Source organism: Watersipora subatra, chromosome 4, assembly GCF_963576615.1.
Source record: "Watersipora subatra chromosome 4, tzWatSuba1.1, whole genome shotgun sequence".
Taxonomy (NCBI): Eukaryota; Metazoa; Bryozoa; class Gymnolaemata; order Cheilostomatida; family Watersiporidae; genus Watersipora; species Watersipora subatra.
In genome coordinates this window covers 29032324-29052641 of record NC_088711.1, presented here as the reverse complement: position 1 = coordinate 29052641, position 20318 = coordinate 29032324, and the positions used below count along the sequence as shown (strand labels likewise).

General features: G+C 38.4%; 2 protein-coding genes across 2 annotated transcripts; one reads left to right on the top strand and one right to left on the bottom strand.

The window, feature by feature from the left end:
• Positions 1 to 1667: 1667 nt before the first annotated feature.
• Positions 1668 to 17883, bottom strand: LOC137393828 (26S proteasome non-ATPase regulatory subunit 3-like). The gene is made up of 4 exons (XM_068080537.1): positions 17196 to 17883; positions 16547 to 16968; positions 4413 to 4670; positions 1668 to 2355 (listed from the first exon to the last, which is right to left on the bottom strand). The coding sequence occupies exons 1-4, from the start codon at positions 17789 to 17791 to the stop codon at positions 2120 to 2122; spliced, it is 1512 nt and encodes a 503-aa protein (XP_067936638.1). The 5' UTR covers positions 17792 to 17883; the 3' UTR covers positions 1668 to 2119.
• A 56-nt stretch (positions 17884 to 17939) lies between these two features.
• LOC137393829 (histone H2A.V) lies at positions 17940 to 20196 on the top strand. Its single transcript, XM_068080538.1, has 4 exons — positions 17940 to 18059; positions 18209 to 18286; positions 18521 to 18634; positions 19490 to 20196. Exons 1-4 carry the CDS (start codon positions 18057 to 18059, stop codon positions 19682 to 19684), a joined length of 390 nt encoding a protein of 129 aa, XP_067936639.1. The 5' UTR covers positions 17940 to 18056; the 3' UTR covers positions 19685 to 20196.
• Positions 20197 to 20318: the final 122 nt, after the last annotated feature.

Sequence of the window (20318 nt, the reverse complement as noted above, 5' to 3'; positions counted from 1 at the left end):
TAAATACCTATTATATAGATGTAGAATAATCAACTACTCATGTATGTTATATATACTTGTTAAAGTTATCACTTGATGAGAGACCTGTCTGTTTGAAACAGGTCAGCTTAGTACTCTTCATATTATACTACATATATATATAAATAAATATATACTCATGTTACAGACAGTAACGCATCGGCTGTTGAAGCCTCATCATCATTTATGCAAAAAAAATTGTTTCCTCACCCCAGTTAACCCATTTGGGTAGTAGTTTCTGCTATAACTCGGGTCTCCTACCAGAGACCTAGGAGTTTGAGGACTCGGCTCAAGGTCTTAGCTGTTCCCAATAGCGCGCTTTTCTGTAACTCACTTGAGTTGATTGCTGCCGGTATCTGGTCAAGCCACATTTTATGTGCAGGTATTATTGCGTCTAGTGCCCAAATGACTAGTGGAATTACAGTCGTTCTTACATTCCAGCATTTTCCAATTTCGTCTCCAAGAGGGAGATATTTTTACACTTTTTCCTTTCCTTTGCTAGCTATATTGTAGCCATTGGGTACTGCTATATCTATTATAGTAGCCCTCTTGTTCTCCTTGTCCACCACTATATCTGGTTGGTTTGCTATGACAGGTTTGTCAGTTCGGATGATCTTTTATTGGCTTGTATTACTCATCAAAGGGGCTAGAATGTAAAGCTTCATATTTGAAAAATATCAAAAAAGCAACAGAATTTCTGTTACTCATTTTTCCAATCATTCATTAGGTCTAGGCAGCAAAGCTTAAAGCATGCTACCGATGATAGCTTTGTCCTTTTCCTCTTGAAAGTTACTCCAAAGAAGTTTCACACTAATCAGATAGCGTACTTACTGGTCCGTTCAATCGGCAGATCATCCATTAACTGTTGCCAAGTTTTGATGGTTCAGCATCAGAATGCCGCGACCAATTTGATGGTAGCGTTCCAAGACATACTATCAACTTCTATCATTATTACTTGAAACGCCATTCAGCGATCTCTAAACATGAAAATTGAAATGACAAGGACTACCGAATTCGTAATGCTCTCTTACCCAAACTCATACTTTTAAGCCACTCTTCCACAATGTGAAACGCAATTAATTAATCTATTATTTATAGTGGTGCAACAAGGTAAGCAATATTTTTAGTGCACAAAGCTCCCCTAGCTAGCAAATAGTTGAGCTTTTTCGCAGAACTAGGACAAGTCGAAGAGTTGATCGCAACTCTCACATCTATGATTAGTTTGGTTGGACTATCCGCGCTCATGTTTTCTATGAACATTTGTATTTATTGCCTCGACATCCCTTTTGATGTTTTTAATACTTGTTTAAGATTTAGATCTGGGGTATTATAGGCATTTGAGACCTTTATATACCGGTAATTAGGTAAAAGCAAGCCATATACAATATTCAAATTTGATCTCTTGTATCTATCAATGGTGCATCACTCTCCCATCGTATACCTTTCAAGGTTCAGAGTCCTATCATTAGTATTTATGCACCAACTAGACGGAGTGTTCTCAAAAACAGTAGTTGTGACATCATTTGTGCGCATTTAATATTGCATAAAACCCATCACTTGTAAAGGTGAAAGGAATATGCTAGATACACCCTTATACATATTAGTTTATGGGTTTGTGCAATTGACCATGACCCAGCTGCCGTACATGATAGGATTTACGGACTATGTATTTATAATCAGGGAGTTATCTTATACACATATAGTTTGGCCGCTTCCATCCGTAATGGAGGAATATATATATCTTAATTGTCGAATCTAAATAAAAAGCAAAGATGTCGATGCTTTTCAGAAAACTTTTCTCAGTAATTTTTTAACTCTGTACATGAAGTAGCGAGCTGTAAATACATAGCATTGTTCAGCAAATTGAACAATGCTGCCACAATCAGTCGCCTATTGATGGCTACTCTGGTACAAATCGTGTCGCAACAGCTCCAATAATGTTACAGAAAAATGGAACATCAAGAGAATATTTCCAATCAAATGGAGCTTTTAAAGAATTGGGCTAATGCGACCACAGATCACAAGCTCATCCCTTTACCCAACTATTAACAATTGATCACTAATATATAAACCCAACACTTCACAAATGTCTGGATAAAGTTTAAAATCCATCAAAATCTTCATCCGCAATTTCCTTAGCGCTCTCCAGCTCAAGTTGCTCCCGCTCTCTCCTTTCATCGGCGGACTCGAGATCTTTGTTATAGGACTTCGGAGGAAACCTCATAGCCTTAACGGAGTGGTTGTGTATGTCTAAACAGAAGCTGATTCGTTGGTGAAAGGCAGTCATGGGCTCTGTTGTGCTGTAGACGTCCGGGTTCTCCTTCGATTGTACGTATCCTAGGCAACACCCCAAAAGAAGCCATGAGAAAGCTAATTACATGGGTGGAAATAAGGAAACCAAAAGAAAATTGATTAAAAAACAAACTTGTTAGGATCCAAAAACGTCTTCTCAGAATTACTTTTTGATCATTTGGATATGTTCACATTAACATCCACATAAATTGTTGTCTTATGCTGCTAGAGAGCTTTGCATATGGTTACTGTTTGTCACAAACTGTTAATACTGATCTACCTGCACAAGCCATCTTGCCTACCTGACTTTGAATTGTGAACCACTAAAGTCTAAACTTGTGCTACTAAATGCGACTATGCAGCAATTTATAAGACAAAAAATATAAGCGGTAAGGGTCACTCAGTGTATATTATTGCTTGTAACAGCTAACCAGTTTGCAGCTCGATTATTTATGTCTGCAGTAAATATTAGATATTACGTAAATGATGGGACATTTAGTGATATCCCATCATTTACACATGTTACGCATATTATTGTAATATATATATATATATTATACATATTACAATAATATATATTATTGTGCTAGATAAGTGCAACATGCTATGACAAGTAGCATGTTGCAGTTCATAGCTTCGGAATGCCTATTTTGAAAGCAGTAAATTTTATATTATCTGAAAGCCAAGAAAATACTGCATAAATTAATTCAAAGAATTTTACAATGGGAGCAAATGTGCATGTGTAGTTGGCATCAAATAACTCTAAATGTCAAATTATTATTCATAGACACGCCCATGTACAACATTTACCATTCCAACTTTTAAACCTCATATCATGAGAAGTGTTTTGTACAGTTCAAATAAATTCAGAGAAAAAATAAAAATGTGAAGGTTTGCAAACTGTAACTTCTAAATTTCATATCATGAAAGAAGTGTTTTGTTGAAATAAATTAAGAGGAAAAATACAACTGTAAAGGTGTTTAAATATAAATGTGAAATCATCAGCAAGTAATGGCTAAATATAGTCTGTTTTGTTACGATTACAATGAAAAATTATTTGGTATATAATTATACACTTTTAGTTTGTTTCAATGTTGGTATCATAAGGCGAAAATATCGTAGGCACGGAGAGTGGTGTGGAAAATAATAGTAAGTAATTAAATCAATCACCTACTGGAAACGTCATAAAAATCATTACTAAAAATGGTAACAAAACAATATGTTAACCTTAATGGCTATAGTTACCTACAATAACTTTAGTGCATTTTGTGGTTATGATCTGCAAGAAAATGTAACATTACAATGTAGAACGTGCAGAGTTCTTACATTCGAGACAGACGGTGAACAGACAGACAGATGTGTAACATAAACGCCGAATCAAACCTGAATGAATTTAGCTTGTTAAACGCATAGCCTACTTGAAGGAAGTTCTAGTATGAATTTTAATGAACTTCAAACTTCCAACTAAAATTTCATCACTTATCTGTTTGCGAACCCGTTTTTACCATGACAGATGACGCTGAACTGAGATACAATCGCATACTGAGATCGTGCCTCAGATATAATCCCAATATCGATTGTATCTCAGATAAAAGTATTTCGGTATACAGCTAAATTTGTCGACAAATTGTAATTTCAAAAGAAATTATTGCTGATATAGTATAGCGGAAAACACATTTCTTCGATCAATTAATACGTCATTTAGCGTGTGCAACCGAGAAAAAAGTATACGGTATATGTTAAGAGTGATACAATTCTGGGACTGTGTAGCTCAGTGGTTAAATGCGTGATTAGAAATTTGCAGACGCAATCTTTGTGAGTTTAAATCCAGCACGGAGCAAGCTTTTCATTCCAAGATTTCAATAGCTATAATTGAACAGACGACAACAAACTGAAATTTTTATATGTGTCATAGGTTTTCGGGCAATAGAACATAATATATACAAATCGCAATATATTTTTCTTGCAAATTTAGTTAAATATACGACAGACTATTTTGTGTAAAAATGTGTACGAAGCAGGTATTGGAACAAATTCATTCTGTATGTAGAGATTTGACAGAATTCAATGTAGTTGTGAAGATTGTGGACAGATGCACCAACCTTTCTCATGGTTGATGGTGGCATCGATAACGTTGTCTCTGATAGCTTTAGCAATGATATACTCGGCATCCTCTGGACTGTCAAGCTGCAGTTTCAGAGCAATATCACTCAATGAAATCCTTGCATATGACAAATTGATCATCCTCACACCTGTCTTGATAACATTATGTCGAAGTCTTACAATCAATGTGTATGTGTTGTCAGCCCGAAACTTCTCACCATATTTACCGAGTGTGTCGGTGAACTTACCCAGATTTCCTGTAAGAAAACAAGTTATTAATTACAATTCAGAATCTGAAAAAGTTCATGCCCTCTATGGCAGTTGGCTCAGTTTAAACCAGCCGAAAAACAAAACAGTTTTTATGGTTTTTTTCCATTATTTTTTTGCGAAAAACAATATTTTATGCTCCTAGTGGTTCCTTTGTGGTAGAAATGCAATCATATGTAATTATCAGCTGCGGAAGTTTATTTAAAACATGGTAGTAAGATGGTGGTAGAGCTCAAGTTGCAATAACATGAAATCCTAGCACATTGAAATATTAAAATTCATTTTTAATTGCTTTTATCAAGTGATATGATGATCCTTTCACTGATGAATTATGAAAACCATGTGAAATATACAAATCCCATCATCGTCTTTAATAATGAATGAAAACTTTCTCAAGTCTGACTAGTGAGAAAGGATTGCTTATAACTAGAAGTTAAAACAATAAAATCTTTTTGGGCAGAAGCTTAAGTTTGCTAACTATTATTTCATTTATTGGGCACAAGCCAAGTAGTTGGATTGTTAGAACTTAGTTTATCAAGTTTTTCGTGTTTCGAAAAATCATCACTAGTGCTGGCATTGAGCGGATACTTTCAACATTTGGGTTTGTCCATTAAAATGTCAGAAATAGACTGGGCACAGAGAAAGCTGGGAAACTTGTATTTATTTATCGTATGACCAATACTTAAAGGTTGACTTGCAACAAAATTCACATTACAGTGTATTTGGTATCAAAAGATTCACCATGTCTTACTCTATTGTGTTGTAGGTGCCAAATATGTGGAAATGTGATTACAAGCTCGTAAAAGCTCAAAAACGAAACGCGGCCGTAGATTGGAATCTGTTTATTTCTCTGACATAGTCATGACAGTTTGGTTATTGTCTTGTCACGTGATGTTCTCACGTGAATTGAAAGGCCAATAAAAAGCTCAATATAAAACTTATCGAAGCACTAGTTTATCATTATGTTTCCATGACTCGCATGATTCACATAATTCGAATGATCGCAAGTTGAGTTATTTTTGCTCCAGCGTTTCAATGAACACCTGGCGATGAGGAATTAACACCATTGCTTGACCCCATAGGTCAAGTATTAGCCTAATTAATGACTCTATAAATAGCTAAGCAGTCTCGTCAGCTTAGCTGAGCAGCGATCGTTCGGAACGTTGGCGCTTTGAGACTGCTGAAGTCGAAATAAAAACGACTGAAGCGTGAAAATGTTTTAATGTAATAGCCATCGATATTCTAATGCGCATTAATCGGAAGTACCGCATTAATTGTAAGTACCGTTTCCATGATTCGCAAGCACGATGGATTCGATAAAGTTTTACGGATCGCAAAACTCGCTTAGCTTGCGGATTTATGCCGTTTCCATGATGCGGATAACTTGCGGATTGACTCAAATTTGCCAATTATGCGCGTCATGGAAACGCAGTGTATTGTTGTGTTTGTGGCGAGTCCACTATTTTGATGAGTACAAAAATAAAGGGTTTCGGTCTAAACTGAAATCACGAGTGTTCTGATTTATTAAACTGAATAGTTTCTCTGCTAGAATTAATGCACAACAGCCTCAAACAAACAATCTAACATGGTGGCAGCGTAAATAGTTACCCACTCGTCTATTATGGATGGTATTTCGCCTCCGGGTCAGCTTGATTTGAGATCTAAGGACATTGCTGGTGAATGGAGAAAATGGTTCAGGGCTTTTGAGGATTATCTTCTACCTATTGATGTGACTGCAGGGACTTTGGCTGCTGAGAAACGAAAGTTAGCTTTGTTTCGCCATGTCGGTGGGGAAGATGTACGTGAAGTGTACAGTCAAATGGAATTCACTAAGGTGGTAGATGGTGAGACTAAGGATATACGAGGTCTGATCCAAAAGTTCCCGGAATGGAGTTGTATACTCGTGCATATTCACATGATGGAAAAACCCATTGCAGGGTTGGCTGGAAAACACGTCTGGAGTGTTGTCACTAAATTTCAGGTTGCTATGACAATGCGTTCTCATGTGAGCTAACGATATGTCAAGGTCTGTCCGGTGCTTCCGTCTTTTTTTTTAACAAATTTATCGTCATGCCTAATCAATCGGAACAGCGTATTTGCATTAAATTTGGTGCGAAATTAGGGAAAACAAGTACTCAGACAGTTGAAATGTTAACTATTGCTTTTGAAGATGCTGGTCTATAAAGAACACAAATTTTTGAGTGGTGCAAACGTTTTTGTGAAGGTAGAGACAGCACTGAAGATGACGCGAGGTCTGGCAGACCAGCGTCGGCAAGAACCTGCTCGTAAATTGACAGTGTGAGGTCACTAGTCATGCCAGATCGACGTTTAACCATTAGAGATATTTTGAGAGACTGGACTTATCTTTGGAACTGTTCAAAAAAGTTTTAACTGACAATTTAAACAATTTTTAACAGATTAAACGAGTCGCAGCAAAGTTCGTGCCAAGCTTGCTGACTGATGACCAAAACGAGCTCAGGATGCACGCTTGCAACGATTTTAAGGAAGCTTTCAAGAATGATCAAAAATTTATTTTAAAGGTCGTAATATCCTTGTTTTTCCTAATTTCACACAAAATTTAATGCAAATGCGCTGTTCCTGTTTATTAGACATGATGATAAAAAATTTTTTTAAAAATACCGAAGCACCGGACAGACCTTGACATATCGTTAGCTCACATGAGAACGCATTGTCATAGCAACCTGAAATTTTGTGACAACACTCCAGAGGTGTTTCCCAGCCAACCCTGCAATGGGTTTTTCTATCGTGTAAATATGCACGAGTATACAACTCAATTCCGGGAACTTTTGGATCAGACCTTGTAGATGAGGGTACAGAAGGCAGGAAATTGAAGGATGTCTTAAAGAGATTCCGTGAGTACTGTAACCCGAGATCTGGCATTGTAGTCTCCAGGTATGAATTCCATAACAGTTCACAGAATGGTGAGACAGTAGATGTTTATCTCATGAGGCTGAGGCGTTTGGCAGAAAGTTGTGATTTTGGTGATCAACGTGATTCCCTCGTGAGAGACAAGCTGCTGTTCGGACTGGATGATAGCAAGACTATAGAGAAATTGATGAGAGTCCGATGAGAAACTTTCGTTAGATTTCGTTATCAGGGCTATTCGAGTAGCTGAGGCAGCTAAGGTGGCAAAGCCGAGTGAGAAATTGTCTGCTGATGTGAATGCGATTGCTCTTGGAGGTAGACCAAAAACAGGTCGTCCAACTAATATGGACCGAAGAAAGGCTAAAGTACACTGCGGAAAGTGTGGGAAAGAGCATTTCCCAAACAGATGCCCTGCGTTTGGTTCTAAGTGCTACAAGTGCAAAGGAAAAAACCACTGGGCTAGTGTTTGCAGAGGTGAACCAGCTGTTGATGAGTTGTCTGAGGATGAGAATAACTACTCAAGAAGTCTATTTTGGAGAAATAGTGCAGATAGATAATGTTGACACAGGTTCGTGGTATTCGGTTCTCAATGTTGGTACGAGAGAGAAGTCTAAGCAGTCTGTTAAGTTCAAGCTTGACACTGGTGCGGCGTTGAATGTATGTGGACCTAGACATGTGATTGGTCAGATGAAACCGACTAACAAAAGGTTATTTGGACCAGGTCGAACACCACTGAAATGTCTGGAAGTTATTAGTTCTCTTGTCGGCACAGGTGAATGTGTTCTTTCAGAAGACATCTACGTGGTCGATAATCAGACTGTACCGCTTCTGAGTGGAAAGGCCTGTGAGAACCTTCAGCTGATTACAGTAGACAAGGAAAAGTGTGCAGTTGAATCGGTGACCGTACGCAAACAGCTGTTCCGAGGTCTAGGAAAAGTTGCTAGAGAGTATTTTATCACTATGAAAGATGATTCAAAGCCTTTTGCTATCAACGTCCCCCGTCCTGTACCTTTTCCGTTACGCGATAAAGCTAAACTGGCCATAGAAGATATGGTACAGCAGGGTGTAATAACAGCCGTGGAGGAATCAACCCCGTGGGTAGCGCCGATGGTGGTAGTACCCAAACCAGGTCAGGACAAAGTTAGAATTTGCACGGACTATACCGAACTAAAAAAGTTTGTTATGAGAGAAATTCACCCCATGGCCACTGTCGAAAATAGTCTGGCTTCTATTGGTCAGGCGAAGATCTTTTCCAAGATCGACGCCAATAGTGGCTTTTGGCAGATTCCGTTGAGTGCAGAGTCCAGCAAACTTACAACATTTCTGACTCATCAGGGACGATATCGATATCTTCGGTTACCTCAAGGTCTATGTAGTGCACCAGAAATCTTTCAAGCAGAGATGAGCAGAATACTGAAGGATATAGCAGGCGTAGTCATTCATATGGATGATATTCTTGCGTTTGGTCAGACTAAGGAAGAGCATGACTCGAGGCTGAGAGAGGTTCTGGGTAAAATCAAAAAGGCAAGTCTCACATTGAACGAGTCAAAGTGCGCGTTTGGAGTGAAACGTGTGTCTTTTCTGGGGCATCTGATCGATGAGCAAGGTATACACGCTGGCCCTAAAATACAGGGAATTTTGGATTTCCCAACGCCTACCGATGTTAAAAGTGTGAGAAGCTTTCTTGGCCTAGTGAATCAGTATGCCCGGTTTTCCTGCCGCCTAGCAGAGGTGAGCAAACCCATCCGTGAGCTCTTACAGAAAGACATTGTTTGAACATGGGGAAAGGCACAGGATGATGCTTTCCAAGGCATCAAGGAGCTGTTCAAAGAGCCTCCTGTGTTAGCTGCTTACAACTCGCATAGAGTAACCATCCCATCAACGGACGCGAGTAATCATGGACTGGGTGCCACTTTGAGTCAAGTTCAGGATGATGGTTCAAGACGATTGGTTGCAGCTGCGAGTCGGTCATTGTCTGAGACAGAGCAGCGCTATGCTGCTATCGAGAAAGAAGCGCTTGGGGTATGTTGGGCGATGGAAAAATTTTCGCATTACATACTTGGTATGAAGAGTGTGGTTATCGAAACAGACCACAAACCCCTGATCAGTCTCTTTGGCAACAGATTCTTGGACAAGTTACCTCCCCGAATCCAGAGTTTCAAGCTGAGACTGCAACGTTTCCAGTATACTATCCAGCATATTTCTGGTGTTCGTAACTCCTCAGCTGATGCGCTGTCTAGGTTTAGTATCTCAAGAGGAGAGGAGGTTGATGAGCTAAGAGAGGAGGAGGCCACACACTTTGTTAACGAAACGGTGGTATTGAACGGTCTGGATAGTCGACTGGAGGAGATGAAGGCTGCTCAGAGGGATGATGAGGGGCTCCAGAAGGTAGTCAGTCTGGTGAAAGATGGATGGCCACACTATTTGTCCTCAGTGGACAGCGCTCTGAAACCTACTATGATCGCAAGGAACTTCTAACAGTGAATAAGGGCTTCCTTATGCTTGGAAGTAGGATTGTAGTCCCTCTCTCAGAGCGTTACAGGGTGCTTCAGGACATTCACCAGGGCCATTTGGGGATCACCAAGTGTCAATCTAGAGCGCGGAACAGTGTATGGTGGCCGTCTATGGCCAAGGCTATCGAGGACGTGGTATCTCAGTGTCAGGTCTGTAAAACTGAGGCTAACAAAGTTGTTGAACCACTGCAACCTATCGCCACTCCTGATAGACCGTGGCAAATAGTAGGAACTGATTTGTTCCAGTTCAAAGGAGCAGTGTACTTACTTGTAGTCGACTATTATTTCAGGTATCCAGAAGTAGCACTCCTCGATGATGGTACTACCTCTAGAAAGATCATCACCCATCTAAAGAGCTTCTTTTCCCGGCATGGGATACCGGATGCAGTAGTCTCGGACAATGGTCCGCAATATGCTAGCACAGAATTCTCCAGTTTCGCTGCAGAGTATAAGTTTACTCATGTCACTAGCAGCCCCCACTATGCCCGTGGTAATGGAGCTGCTTAGCGTGCAGTTCAGACCATAAAGAGGATGCTTCAGAAAGACTCGGATCCATATCTGGCAATGTTGTCATACAGAGCGTCGCCTATCATTGGTGGTTTTTCTCCTGCAGAGCTACTGATGGGTAGAAAGCTCCGAACCACTGTGGTCACCCATCCGGACAACCTAAGACCTCAACTTCCAAGGTGTTCAAGACTAGAAATGATGAGTATAAGGAGAATTCGAAAGCCTGTCACGATGATGCCCACAAAGCCGTTCCGCTTCGCCCGGTAAACAAGGATGCTTCGGTGGTAATGAGAGCCACTCGTGGTGAAGGAGTTGTCAACACTCCGTCCGATGATCTCACTAGATCTGCTGTGGTCCAGATGGATAATGGTAGTCGCCTACGACGCAACCGTTCTGATATTATCTCACTGGCTGCTAATCCTGAGACCCCTTCACCTACTGTCACGAGAGTCTCGCGATCCGGTAGAATCGTTAAACCCCCGCCATACATCTCGGACTATCAGCTCTGATGAGCCGCGCATAGCCAGCACGCTGAGACGTTGAACACAATCAATTATTCGTTGTTTTATTTTTGTTTATTACCTTCATATTAATCTCGGGGTGAGATGTTGTGTTTGTGGCGAGTCCACTATTTTGATGAGTACAAAAATGAAGGGTTCCGGTCTAAACTGAAATCACGAGTGTTCTGATTTATTAAACTGAACAGTTTCTCTGCTAGAATTAATGCACAACAGCCTCAAACAAACAATCTAACATGTATGACAAACTCTTCGGGTTTTACCGAAGACCCCGTATCAAATATAGATGCTCGTTATTTTACAGTTTTGTTTCGGCTTGGTCCAATCGTCAAGTTGTAATCTGATCATGTGACCCAATACTCCGCAAATAATTTCTGCAGCACTTTTTGATTATCACAAGTGACCAACAGGCTCGTCATGTTTATCAGACAATAATACGTACTCCTTCAAGCTAAGGTTAAAAAGTTAAACGATTTTTTACAGTAAGTTATAAGATATAACTGCTAAAAGTGACAGCATTACGATGACGATAAAACAGACGCGTAAGAACATTAGACATGGCTTTATTGAATGCGTGAAGTATATTTGTGAAAACATTTCTCGACGAAAACCATCTCTCACAAATGCGTCACATTTGAGCCGTTTTGGAAAGAGAATCCAAACTACGGCGGTCTCGTGTGACTGCGATTAACTGTTCGCTTTTGAGCTACAACACAACATAGTAAGACATGGTGAATCTTTTCATATCAAATAACTGTAATGTGAATTTTTTTGCAAGTCAACCTTTAAGTACATATTCAGTTACATATTGTATCTGAAATTTCCATGTTTTCTCTCCTTTTTCTCATAACAACTCCCACAATACCATCTTTAACAGATGATTTCCCATATGTATGTTTAATACTCAGTCATGCAGCTATAATAAGTGATGTTAATTAGACTTGATATTGCAAAAACATTGGTCAACTTATATAAACCATAAGAATTGGTTTAAACCATAAAAACGGTTAACACAAAAAAAACCCTGGTCGATTCGGTTTTCTCATAAAAACAGTGGTTTTTTCCAACTCTGCTCTATGGCCTTGTGCCTTAGAGGGACCAAGACAAAGTGTCTTGCCAGAAGATGCTTGTGCATGAATGCAGATACATTTTTAACGTTCTCAGTTTCATATTCCGATTTCATACATTTTCATATGTTTCATGTTCCCATTTCATATATTTTCATATACGTTTCATGTTCTAGTAGTGGTTTACTTCAATTCATTTTACAGTCAAACGCGAATAACTCGCCCATGGATAGCTTTGAATTATTAGCTTCAGTTGTTAACTACATGCAGTACGGGTTTGTTTGGTCCCCTCCCACACAAAACTTTATTTTTTAGATAAGCCGCTCTCATGAATTGGCGAATGTGATGGAGATAAATTAATACAGTCATACTTCGATTTACGAGCTTAATGCGTTCCGAGACTGAGCTCGTATGTCAATTTACTCGCATGTTGGCGCAATTTATTTATATATAGAACAATTAAATATACATTGATTAGTTTCCATACTCTAAAGAAATGCAAATAAAACATACAAAACAAGATATTGTAACAGAGAGAACATGTTGGTTATCGTCCTAACTTACCACAAGCTTTTAAAAAGCAACAAATAAAAATTAATGCAAGAAAATGTGATTAATTAAAGTGCAAAATTAAATAAATACAATAGCAGCTAACGCTAGCATTTGCCAGAGAGGGAGATATCCTAGGGAGTTATAGAGAGTTATCCTTTATTACAACAGTTGACTTTATCAGTTACGCTGTCACTGGCCAATTGTTTATCTTTTATCCAATGCCTGAGCAGTCTCTCCATCAGCGGTCGTGAAGATCGACGCACCATTTAGAAACTATGGTTAGTCCTTTTGCGAACTAAATAGACGCCTTGAATATAATCCTTCTGTTTGATAATTGTGGATGTATTTCTGTCATATTGCTGAGCTAGCTCAATCACACATACACATTTCGCATATTTTTCAATAATTTTCCGTTTAATATCAATTGTTATCATTTGCTTTTTCTTTGCATTTCATCTTTCATTTTACTGGCAAACTTTCGGTCTACACACAGTACTTTTAATTCACATAATTCTGCACTGAAAATCGCGCACATAAAAACACGGTACAAAAGTATAACTTGAGCAGTTGAAAAATACAGAGTGATGCTGTTCTCATAAAACACCTTCGGCATACTTGGCAACTGACTCACGTGCTCGTATCTCAAACATGGCTCGTATGTTAGAGCTAAAACTTGCTTAAAAGCTGGCTCGTATCTCAAGTTTCTCGTACGTTGGAGCACTCGTAGGTTGAAGCATTACTGTACATGTTTAATACAATGCTGCAGAAGGATCTATAAAACTAAGACCTCGTTGATTTTTTTTTAACCTGGAAGCAGGACTAATTGTGAGGTGGCAACTGTAATTAGTGCAATATTGCAGCACTAGTCTGATTAATATATGCGATTGTATCTCAGAGATGCAATCACATCAGTGCAAGCTTTCTCCATTCGAAAATGAGAAATGGGCTAGCTACTGAAAAAGTCGGCAAGCTGGTATTATGTTTCACGTCATCGGCGCTTTATCGGCAAACCTGATGATGTCTCACAGCATACTGGACTGCCAGAGTACTAGTATATATAATAGAGCTACCTGTGTTAGTCATATTTCCTAAGCGTGACAACAGAAAAAAATATTTTTAAGGCTAACTATGGGATTCTCATTATACAAATTGAATTTGATAACTTGTACCGATTTGACGCTTTATGTTATATGGAAATTATTACGTAATACAAAGCAAACACCTTACATAAATTCGTTATAGGTTATAGTTTCACGTTATAGGAGCGTCTACTGTAATGTACAAAAGAATACACAGACAATTTACATGAGCAAAGATGACAAAAATAAGACTTACTAAAAAATATAACAATCAACTTAAATAAGAGTGTCCGATTTTTTAAAGAAAATGATGATTTTTCTAACCTTGATAAATGCCTCTAATCTCCTCAACTACTACTGATCTTGAGGGACTTCAACATCTTTGTTAAAACATTATTTACTGAAAATAATACCAAATATTAACGAATTCACGTTTGTATGCTACTAGCAGGCTACCTAGCTTGTGCGCTATCAGTCATTCAATATTTGTATGTTTCATTTTCAATTACAGTCAAACATGGATAACTCGAACTTCAAGGGACCGAGCAAAAGTGTTCGAATTATCAGAGCATTCAAGTTATCAGAGCACTGTCACAAGTCCATGTATTTACTTATTTATTAGTAGATACATGTACATATGCAAACTATAATATAAATCAAAAGCACAAATGGCTTGTTTCGAATTAAATGCTTCTAATGTAAAGTTTAAAACGTTTTTATCAAAAAGTATAGAGATTTTTCTATCACTTGAGATTGGTTTGTTGTTTGAGGTGATGTTATTGCCAGTACGTTTTTTTTAGATTGACATTGGCAAAACTTGATCGTTGTTGAAATGCTCAAAAGAAAAGACATCTTTTTCTTTTGAGCGTTTTACCCACGATCAATTTTGCCGAGTTTTCTTGAAGTTTATGCAACTTCAAGAAAAAGTTACCAAAGAAAAATCCCTTACTTTACCTGGGATTAGTTAAGAGCAACACTCCGAGGCAGTCCAATTAAAAGTTTTACGAGGTTTAACGGTACATTGTATATCACTCACGCTTTTTGAATGGATAGTTATTGAATGTACACACGTATTCTGTGTTTAGGTCAAACGATGAATAGTTTTTTAGCTATGACAACGTATACGTTTAATAAAAACAATTTTAAGACGTTTTAAACATTCAACACTCCGACGTTGATTCAACACGGAATCAACGTCGGAAAACTATTCGTCACGGGCTAGCCGGGTCACGCACTCAAGGATTTTCGCCACGCACATACAAAACAACATGCTGTTTTTGTTTTGTATGTGCGTGGCAAAAATCCTTGCGCGCGTGACCCGGCAAGCCCATGCTATTCATCGTATAGCAGTATAAATCAAATTTGACCAAACCTTTAGAAAAGTCGTTGACAAAATTATTTTGCCGATGGTGGTAATAACAACGCTTATGAATTACGAAAAGATGAGGTTTACCTCTATGGCTTTGAATAAAGTGATTTTCTAAAGCGATAACAACCGTTTCGGTAGCCGTTGGGCAAAAAAACAGTTCGAATTAACAGTGTTGAGTTCGAGTTATCTATAGCAATTTATCATTACGTGGGAACGGACCAAAGAAACCGTTCGAATTAACCATGTTTTCGAGCTATCCGTGGCCGAGTTATCCATGTTTGACTGTAGTTATCCTTCCGTTGTTGCTGTAATGGTTGCCATGGCTTAGTGACGTTGTATCTGAGAAAATCGATCATCACAATTATCCGAACTAAACTGATTCAGAGGCACTAAAGTTAAATCTGATCCATTGTATTCAGATTCGTCCATAATTTAGTTTACAATCTTACCTGAAGACAAGCGTTTTGATGCACAATGACAATGCTCTTCAGAAACACCGCACGACGTAAGAGCAGCATTTGTTATGGTGCATCAAAAGCCGTGTTCTAACAATAAAGCTTTAGTTTTTTCTTTAAAACTTTGAAAGTGACACCATCAAAATATTTGATAATTGTAATCGGCAAACATTTGGTTACTCAAAATAGTTCCTTGTTTTACTTGGTCTGATACTTCGATGTATATGAAAAACAGTTGAGCAAAAATGCTGAAGTTAATGACACTAATGTCGCTCGATCCGAAGGAGAGTGCAAAATATAGGCAACATTAGCATCTATTTGAGAAGCTAAAATCAAGCCTGTAAAAAGGTTAAATTTAGCTGCCAAAAAGTGCGATGAGCTATTCGAAAAATATAGCACCACCCTTTATTTGAATGCTACCTCTAATAAAATGCCATTACAATAGGGAAAGGATTGAAAAATACAGCCATGGCATTCAAAGAGAGGTTTTATGGTAAGTTGGCATAGCGATTGTAGACTACTGAAATGACCCAAACTATGCACTAAACTTGTTTGCAACAGGTTCAACCGATAGACAGTGCAAATATTTTTTTGTATTTGTTCTGAATCAAATCCTATCCATCGTTTTTTTACGTCATCAAGTCGTTCGCGCATGCACTCATTCACGAAAAAGCCGCCATATATGCAGAAAATGACCGTTTTTCTTTAATAGTACTTTTTGGTGTTGTTTTGATACTATGACAAAAAAACTGCAAACAAAAGCATCGTTTTCAAAAAATTCATTGCAAAAGCTTCGTGTTTTTAACGATAAAATTGTCGATAAAGATGACCGACAACGATAAAATGACATCACAAAAAACGAAGGATATGACAATCATAGAAGAACATCTCATCTAGCCATATTAGAACAATTGACTAACCTGTTCGGACTGCCTGTGTTAACTGAAAGTATGGTGCCAATGCTCTCTTGTAAATCGGTTCACGGAAAAGCGCTCTCTCTGGGATATCTCCAAGTAGCAACTCCACAGTCACCGCCAATTTCTGTACCGTTTGCCGAAATCCAGGTGCTCCATGCTGGGGTGCTTTTCTTATTGCTTGCAAAAGATTCTTGTGGGCATCTGAGTAGTCCAACTGTATCGCTTTGATCCGGCCAAGGTAATAAAGATAGCGAGCCCATTCATTATTATTAGCCTGCTCGGGGAAAGCGGACTTAGACACAAGCTTGTCCGCCTGATCAAACAGATCAAACATAAGGTAATTCCTCAAAAGTAAGTTGAGTAGACAAGCTTGACCTTCCATGTCTGAATGCAGGGCACATGTTCGAAGACGGCTATGGAGGAAGCTAAAACATAGGAAGCTGAGTTTGCTAACTCAGGGCAATTCAGTAACTCTAGGTTAACCTACCATGGTAAAAAACATTGGTAAGTACCACGATATTGATGTTATTGAACCAAAAAGGCCTGACAACGTATTAGTTAACAGACTAGCTGGATTTTGGGGCAAGGGGTGGCCCCAACATCATTATTTTTTCATCGCGTGACAATAATATGGAGTTAGTAACTATTTTACCTTCTTATAGTTTCAAGTTGGCCCACAAGCTCATGGGCACGAGCATAGTAGAAAAAACACTTCGCTTGCAGCCCATCAAGAGTACGACGATTCCATGTTGACAACTTTTCAACTACTTGTTTGGACCACATCACAGCTTTATCATACATTTTGCTATCAATAAGGTGAATCAGCAACAAAAGGCAAATGTATGTAGAGACTTCTGGCAGCAATGGCTGAGTACTAGCCTTTGCTGAGCGAGGATGAAAAGTCAGGGGTTTGGAGTCCGTATCCATTGATTGTCCTAAATAATCTAACAACTTGGTTTTGTCATTAGAAGCCGAGGTGTAATAGCCATTAATAAGAGCAATCAATACTTCACTGTTGAGCTTTTTTCTTGTAGATGGTAGCGCTCTTAGAACCCTGGAAGCAAATCTAGAATCTTTTAGTTGAACACTTTTTTCAATTAGGTGAACTTGCTGTTTGACATCTTCCAAAGTTAAAATATTAGGATCTTTTTTTTCTTCCGTTTGTTTTGTCACGTCAGAAATCTTTGTATCTTCCACTTTCTGTTTTGTTTTTTCCTGTTCCCTTTCTTGCATTCCAGCGGAGACCATATTTTTATTTCAAACGAGAAGAAAATTACACAATGACTGGCAGAATAATGAATAGTCCCGAAGTGAAGGATGCACCAGTTAAATATTTGTTCGATTGGTCATACTGCAGCCGGAAACAGCGTTGAGCCTACGCATACTGGGATTGGTCGGAAAACTGTGAGACTTGTTTCAAATAGCGCTTGATTGGATGGTGTGTAAGGCTTGAAACGTCCATTGTTTGATTTGGCGGTTGAATACTCCAACAGATTAATACTAGTAACTGATTATGGTGAGTTTTATCGATGGATCTTCTTTATTTTCTTTGCACATCATGCTCCATTAATATTATATATTAATTCAGAAAGTGATGCAGATTACGAATCTGTAGTTTTTGTCGCCTTGCTTGAACTTTTAACAAATTTGTGACCATTGTTGTAGGCTGGCGGTAAAGCTGGAAAAGACTCCGGAAAAGCGAAGCTGAAGGCGGTTTCCCGCTCCGCCAGAGCTGGTTTGCAAGTAAGCGTAACTCGTATTCGCCAATGTATACGTCGGCCTGTTCGAACTATGGCTATGAAATGCATATTATTGTTGCTAGCCTTTGTCAAGCCTAGTCACTCCATGATGATTTTACTGTTCTAACATGATGCAGAGCCAATCTCTGCCAATTTACGTACCGTTCTTAGCATCAGTAATGACCTGATGCCTGTGCTGAGACTGGGGATATTTTGCATAATCAGAATTCTGTTTTAGTTTCCTGTTGGCCGTATTCATAGACATCTTAAAGAACGCACAACAAGTCACGGGAGAGTAGGAGCAACTGCTGCTGTGTACAGTGCTGCTATATTAGAATATTTAACAGCTGAGGTAAGCTCTGTGAAATTCTATACTACATATCTCTCTTTATTATTGCGCTCTTTTCTGTCACTATGTCATCATAAACATACTTCTTACGCATAAAAAAGTATGTTTATGATGACCAATCATCATAAACATACTTTTCGCATGATTTTCTCTGTTGATTGTCTTCAAATAAAAGTTTAATGGGTGCTTTTGCGAGCATTCTTTACAAAGTGTCCATTTTAGCAGTGGTATGTGATGGGTTGGCACATCGTTTCGTTGAAGCTGGCTTGTGTTATACAGTCACGACATCCTTTATGCAAGAGATTATTCCCCGAGTTAAAGCAAATATTCCTTTAAATGAAGAGTATGTGCTCGGGTACATGAATACTATACCACTAAATAAGTATATCCTCCGGTTTTGAGAGGTAGATTCGCAAAGCCACTAATTTCATGTTCCCTCGATGGTGATTGAGCAGCACGTGTCCAATCGTAGCCATATTGCATTTATGTATCACCTCGGTATATAGGTGAACTTCTTTGCATAGACTCAAATGATAGAACGAAATCGTTGGTAGGTGTCCTACAAGTTAGCGCAGATTTGTGGAATATTATTTAATCCTTTTAATGACATGATATATATAAATATATCCAAATTTTATTCAGAAACCATTGATGATGTCTTTCATATTTATTAGTGTATGTGCTATGTCACTTATGTTGCTATGTCATCTCAGTATGAACTGTATTAAAATTAGCATTCCCTATTCTGCCAGGAATCATGAATGCACACTCTCAAACTTGAGTACCCAAAGCTCTCGAAAGGAGCATATGATCAAATGCTTGCAGATATTCATTTATGAGTATGTTTTTACCTCGTAGGTTCTAGAATTGGCAGGTAATGCTTGCAAGGATATCAAGCAGAAACGTGTCACACCTCGTCACTTGCAGCTAGCCATTAGGGGAGATGAGGAGTTGGATTTGCTCATCAAAGCAACTATAGCTGGAGGTGGAGTCATTCCTCATATCCATAAATCACTCATCGGCAAGAAAGGATCTCAAAGCACCAAAGCATAAATTAACAGCCTTTTCTAACTCAATTATGTTCACAGCAGCCATCCATATGATTTATGTAAGATGGTTGGAGTTTTAGGTACATCTATCAAGTTGCATTGTTGTGTCAATAGGATAAATACAACTGGTGGTTGTCTAACACAGGGTGTGTGCTTTTGATATAGCACATCTTCTGCATGCTTTCTAAATAGTATTTTCAGCATATAGACATCACTTGTACCTTAGCTTTGATCAAAGTTTGTACAAAATACACATTATTTTATTTATTAACTTTTAGTATTCATATGCTTATGTACAGCTGACTGGTGTCTCCTTTGTAGTACGCATAAAGCTTGTACAGATTTCTTTGTAGATAATATAGTCTATGGGATTAATATGCAAGTACAGTTTTGTTGTAAAATTTAATTAGGTATTTGTTATGACATTTTAGGGCTTTTCATATAAGTATTATTTCTTCCATGTATATTTTAGCTCTGATTTCTCTACAAAGATAATAATAATTTTCTTGCCTCATACAGCTGCAGATATCTTTCATTACCATAAACTTCAAGTCTACCTTGAGACTCTTGATTCTATTAAACCATTTGTGTCAAGTTGATGACACTTGATTGAAAACAAGTGTACACACTTGTACACA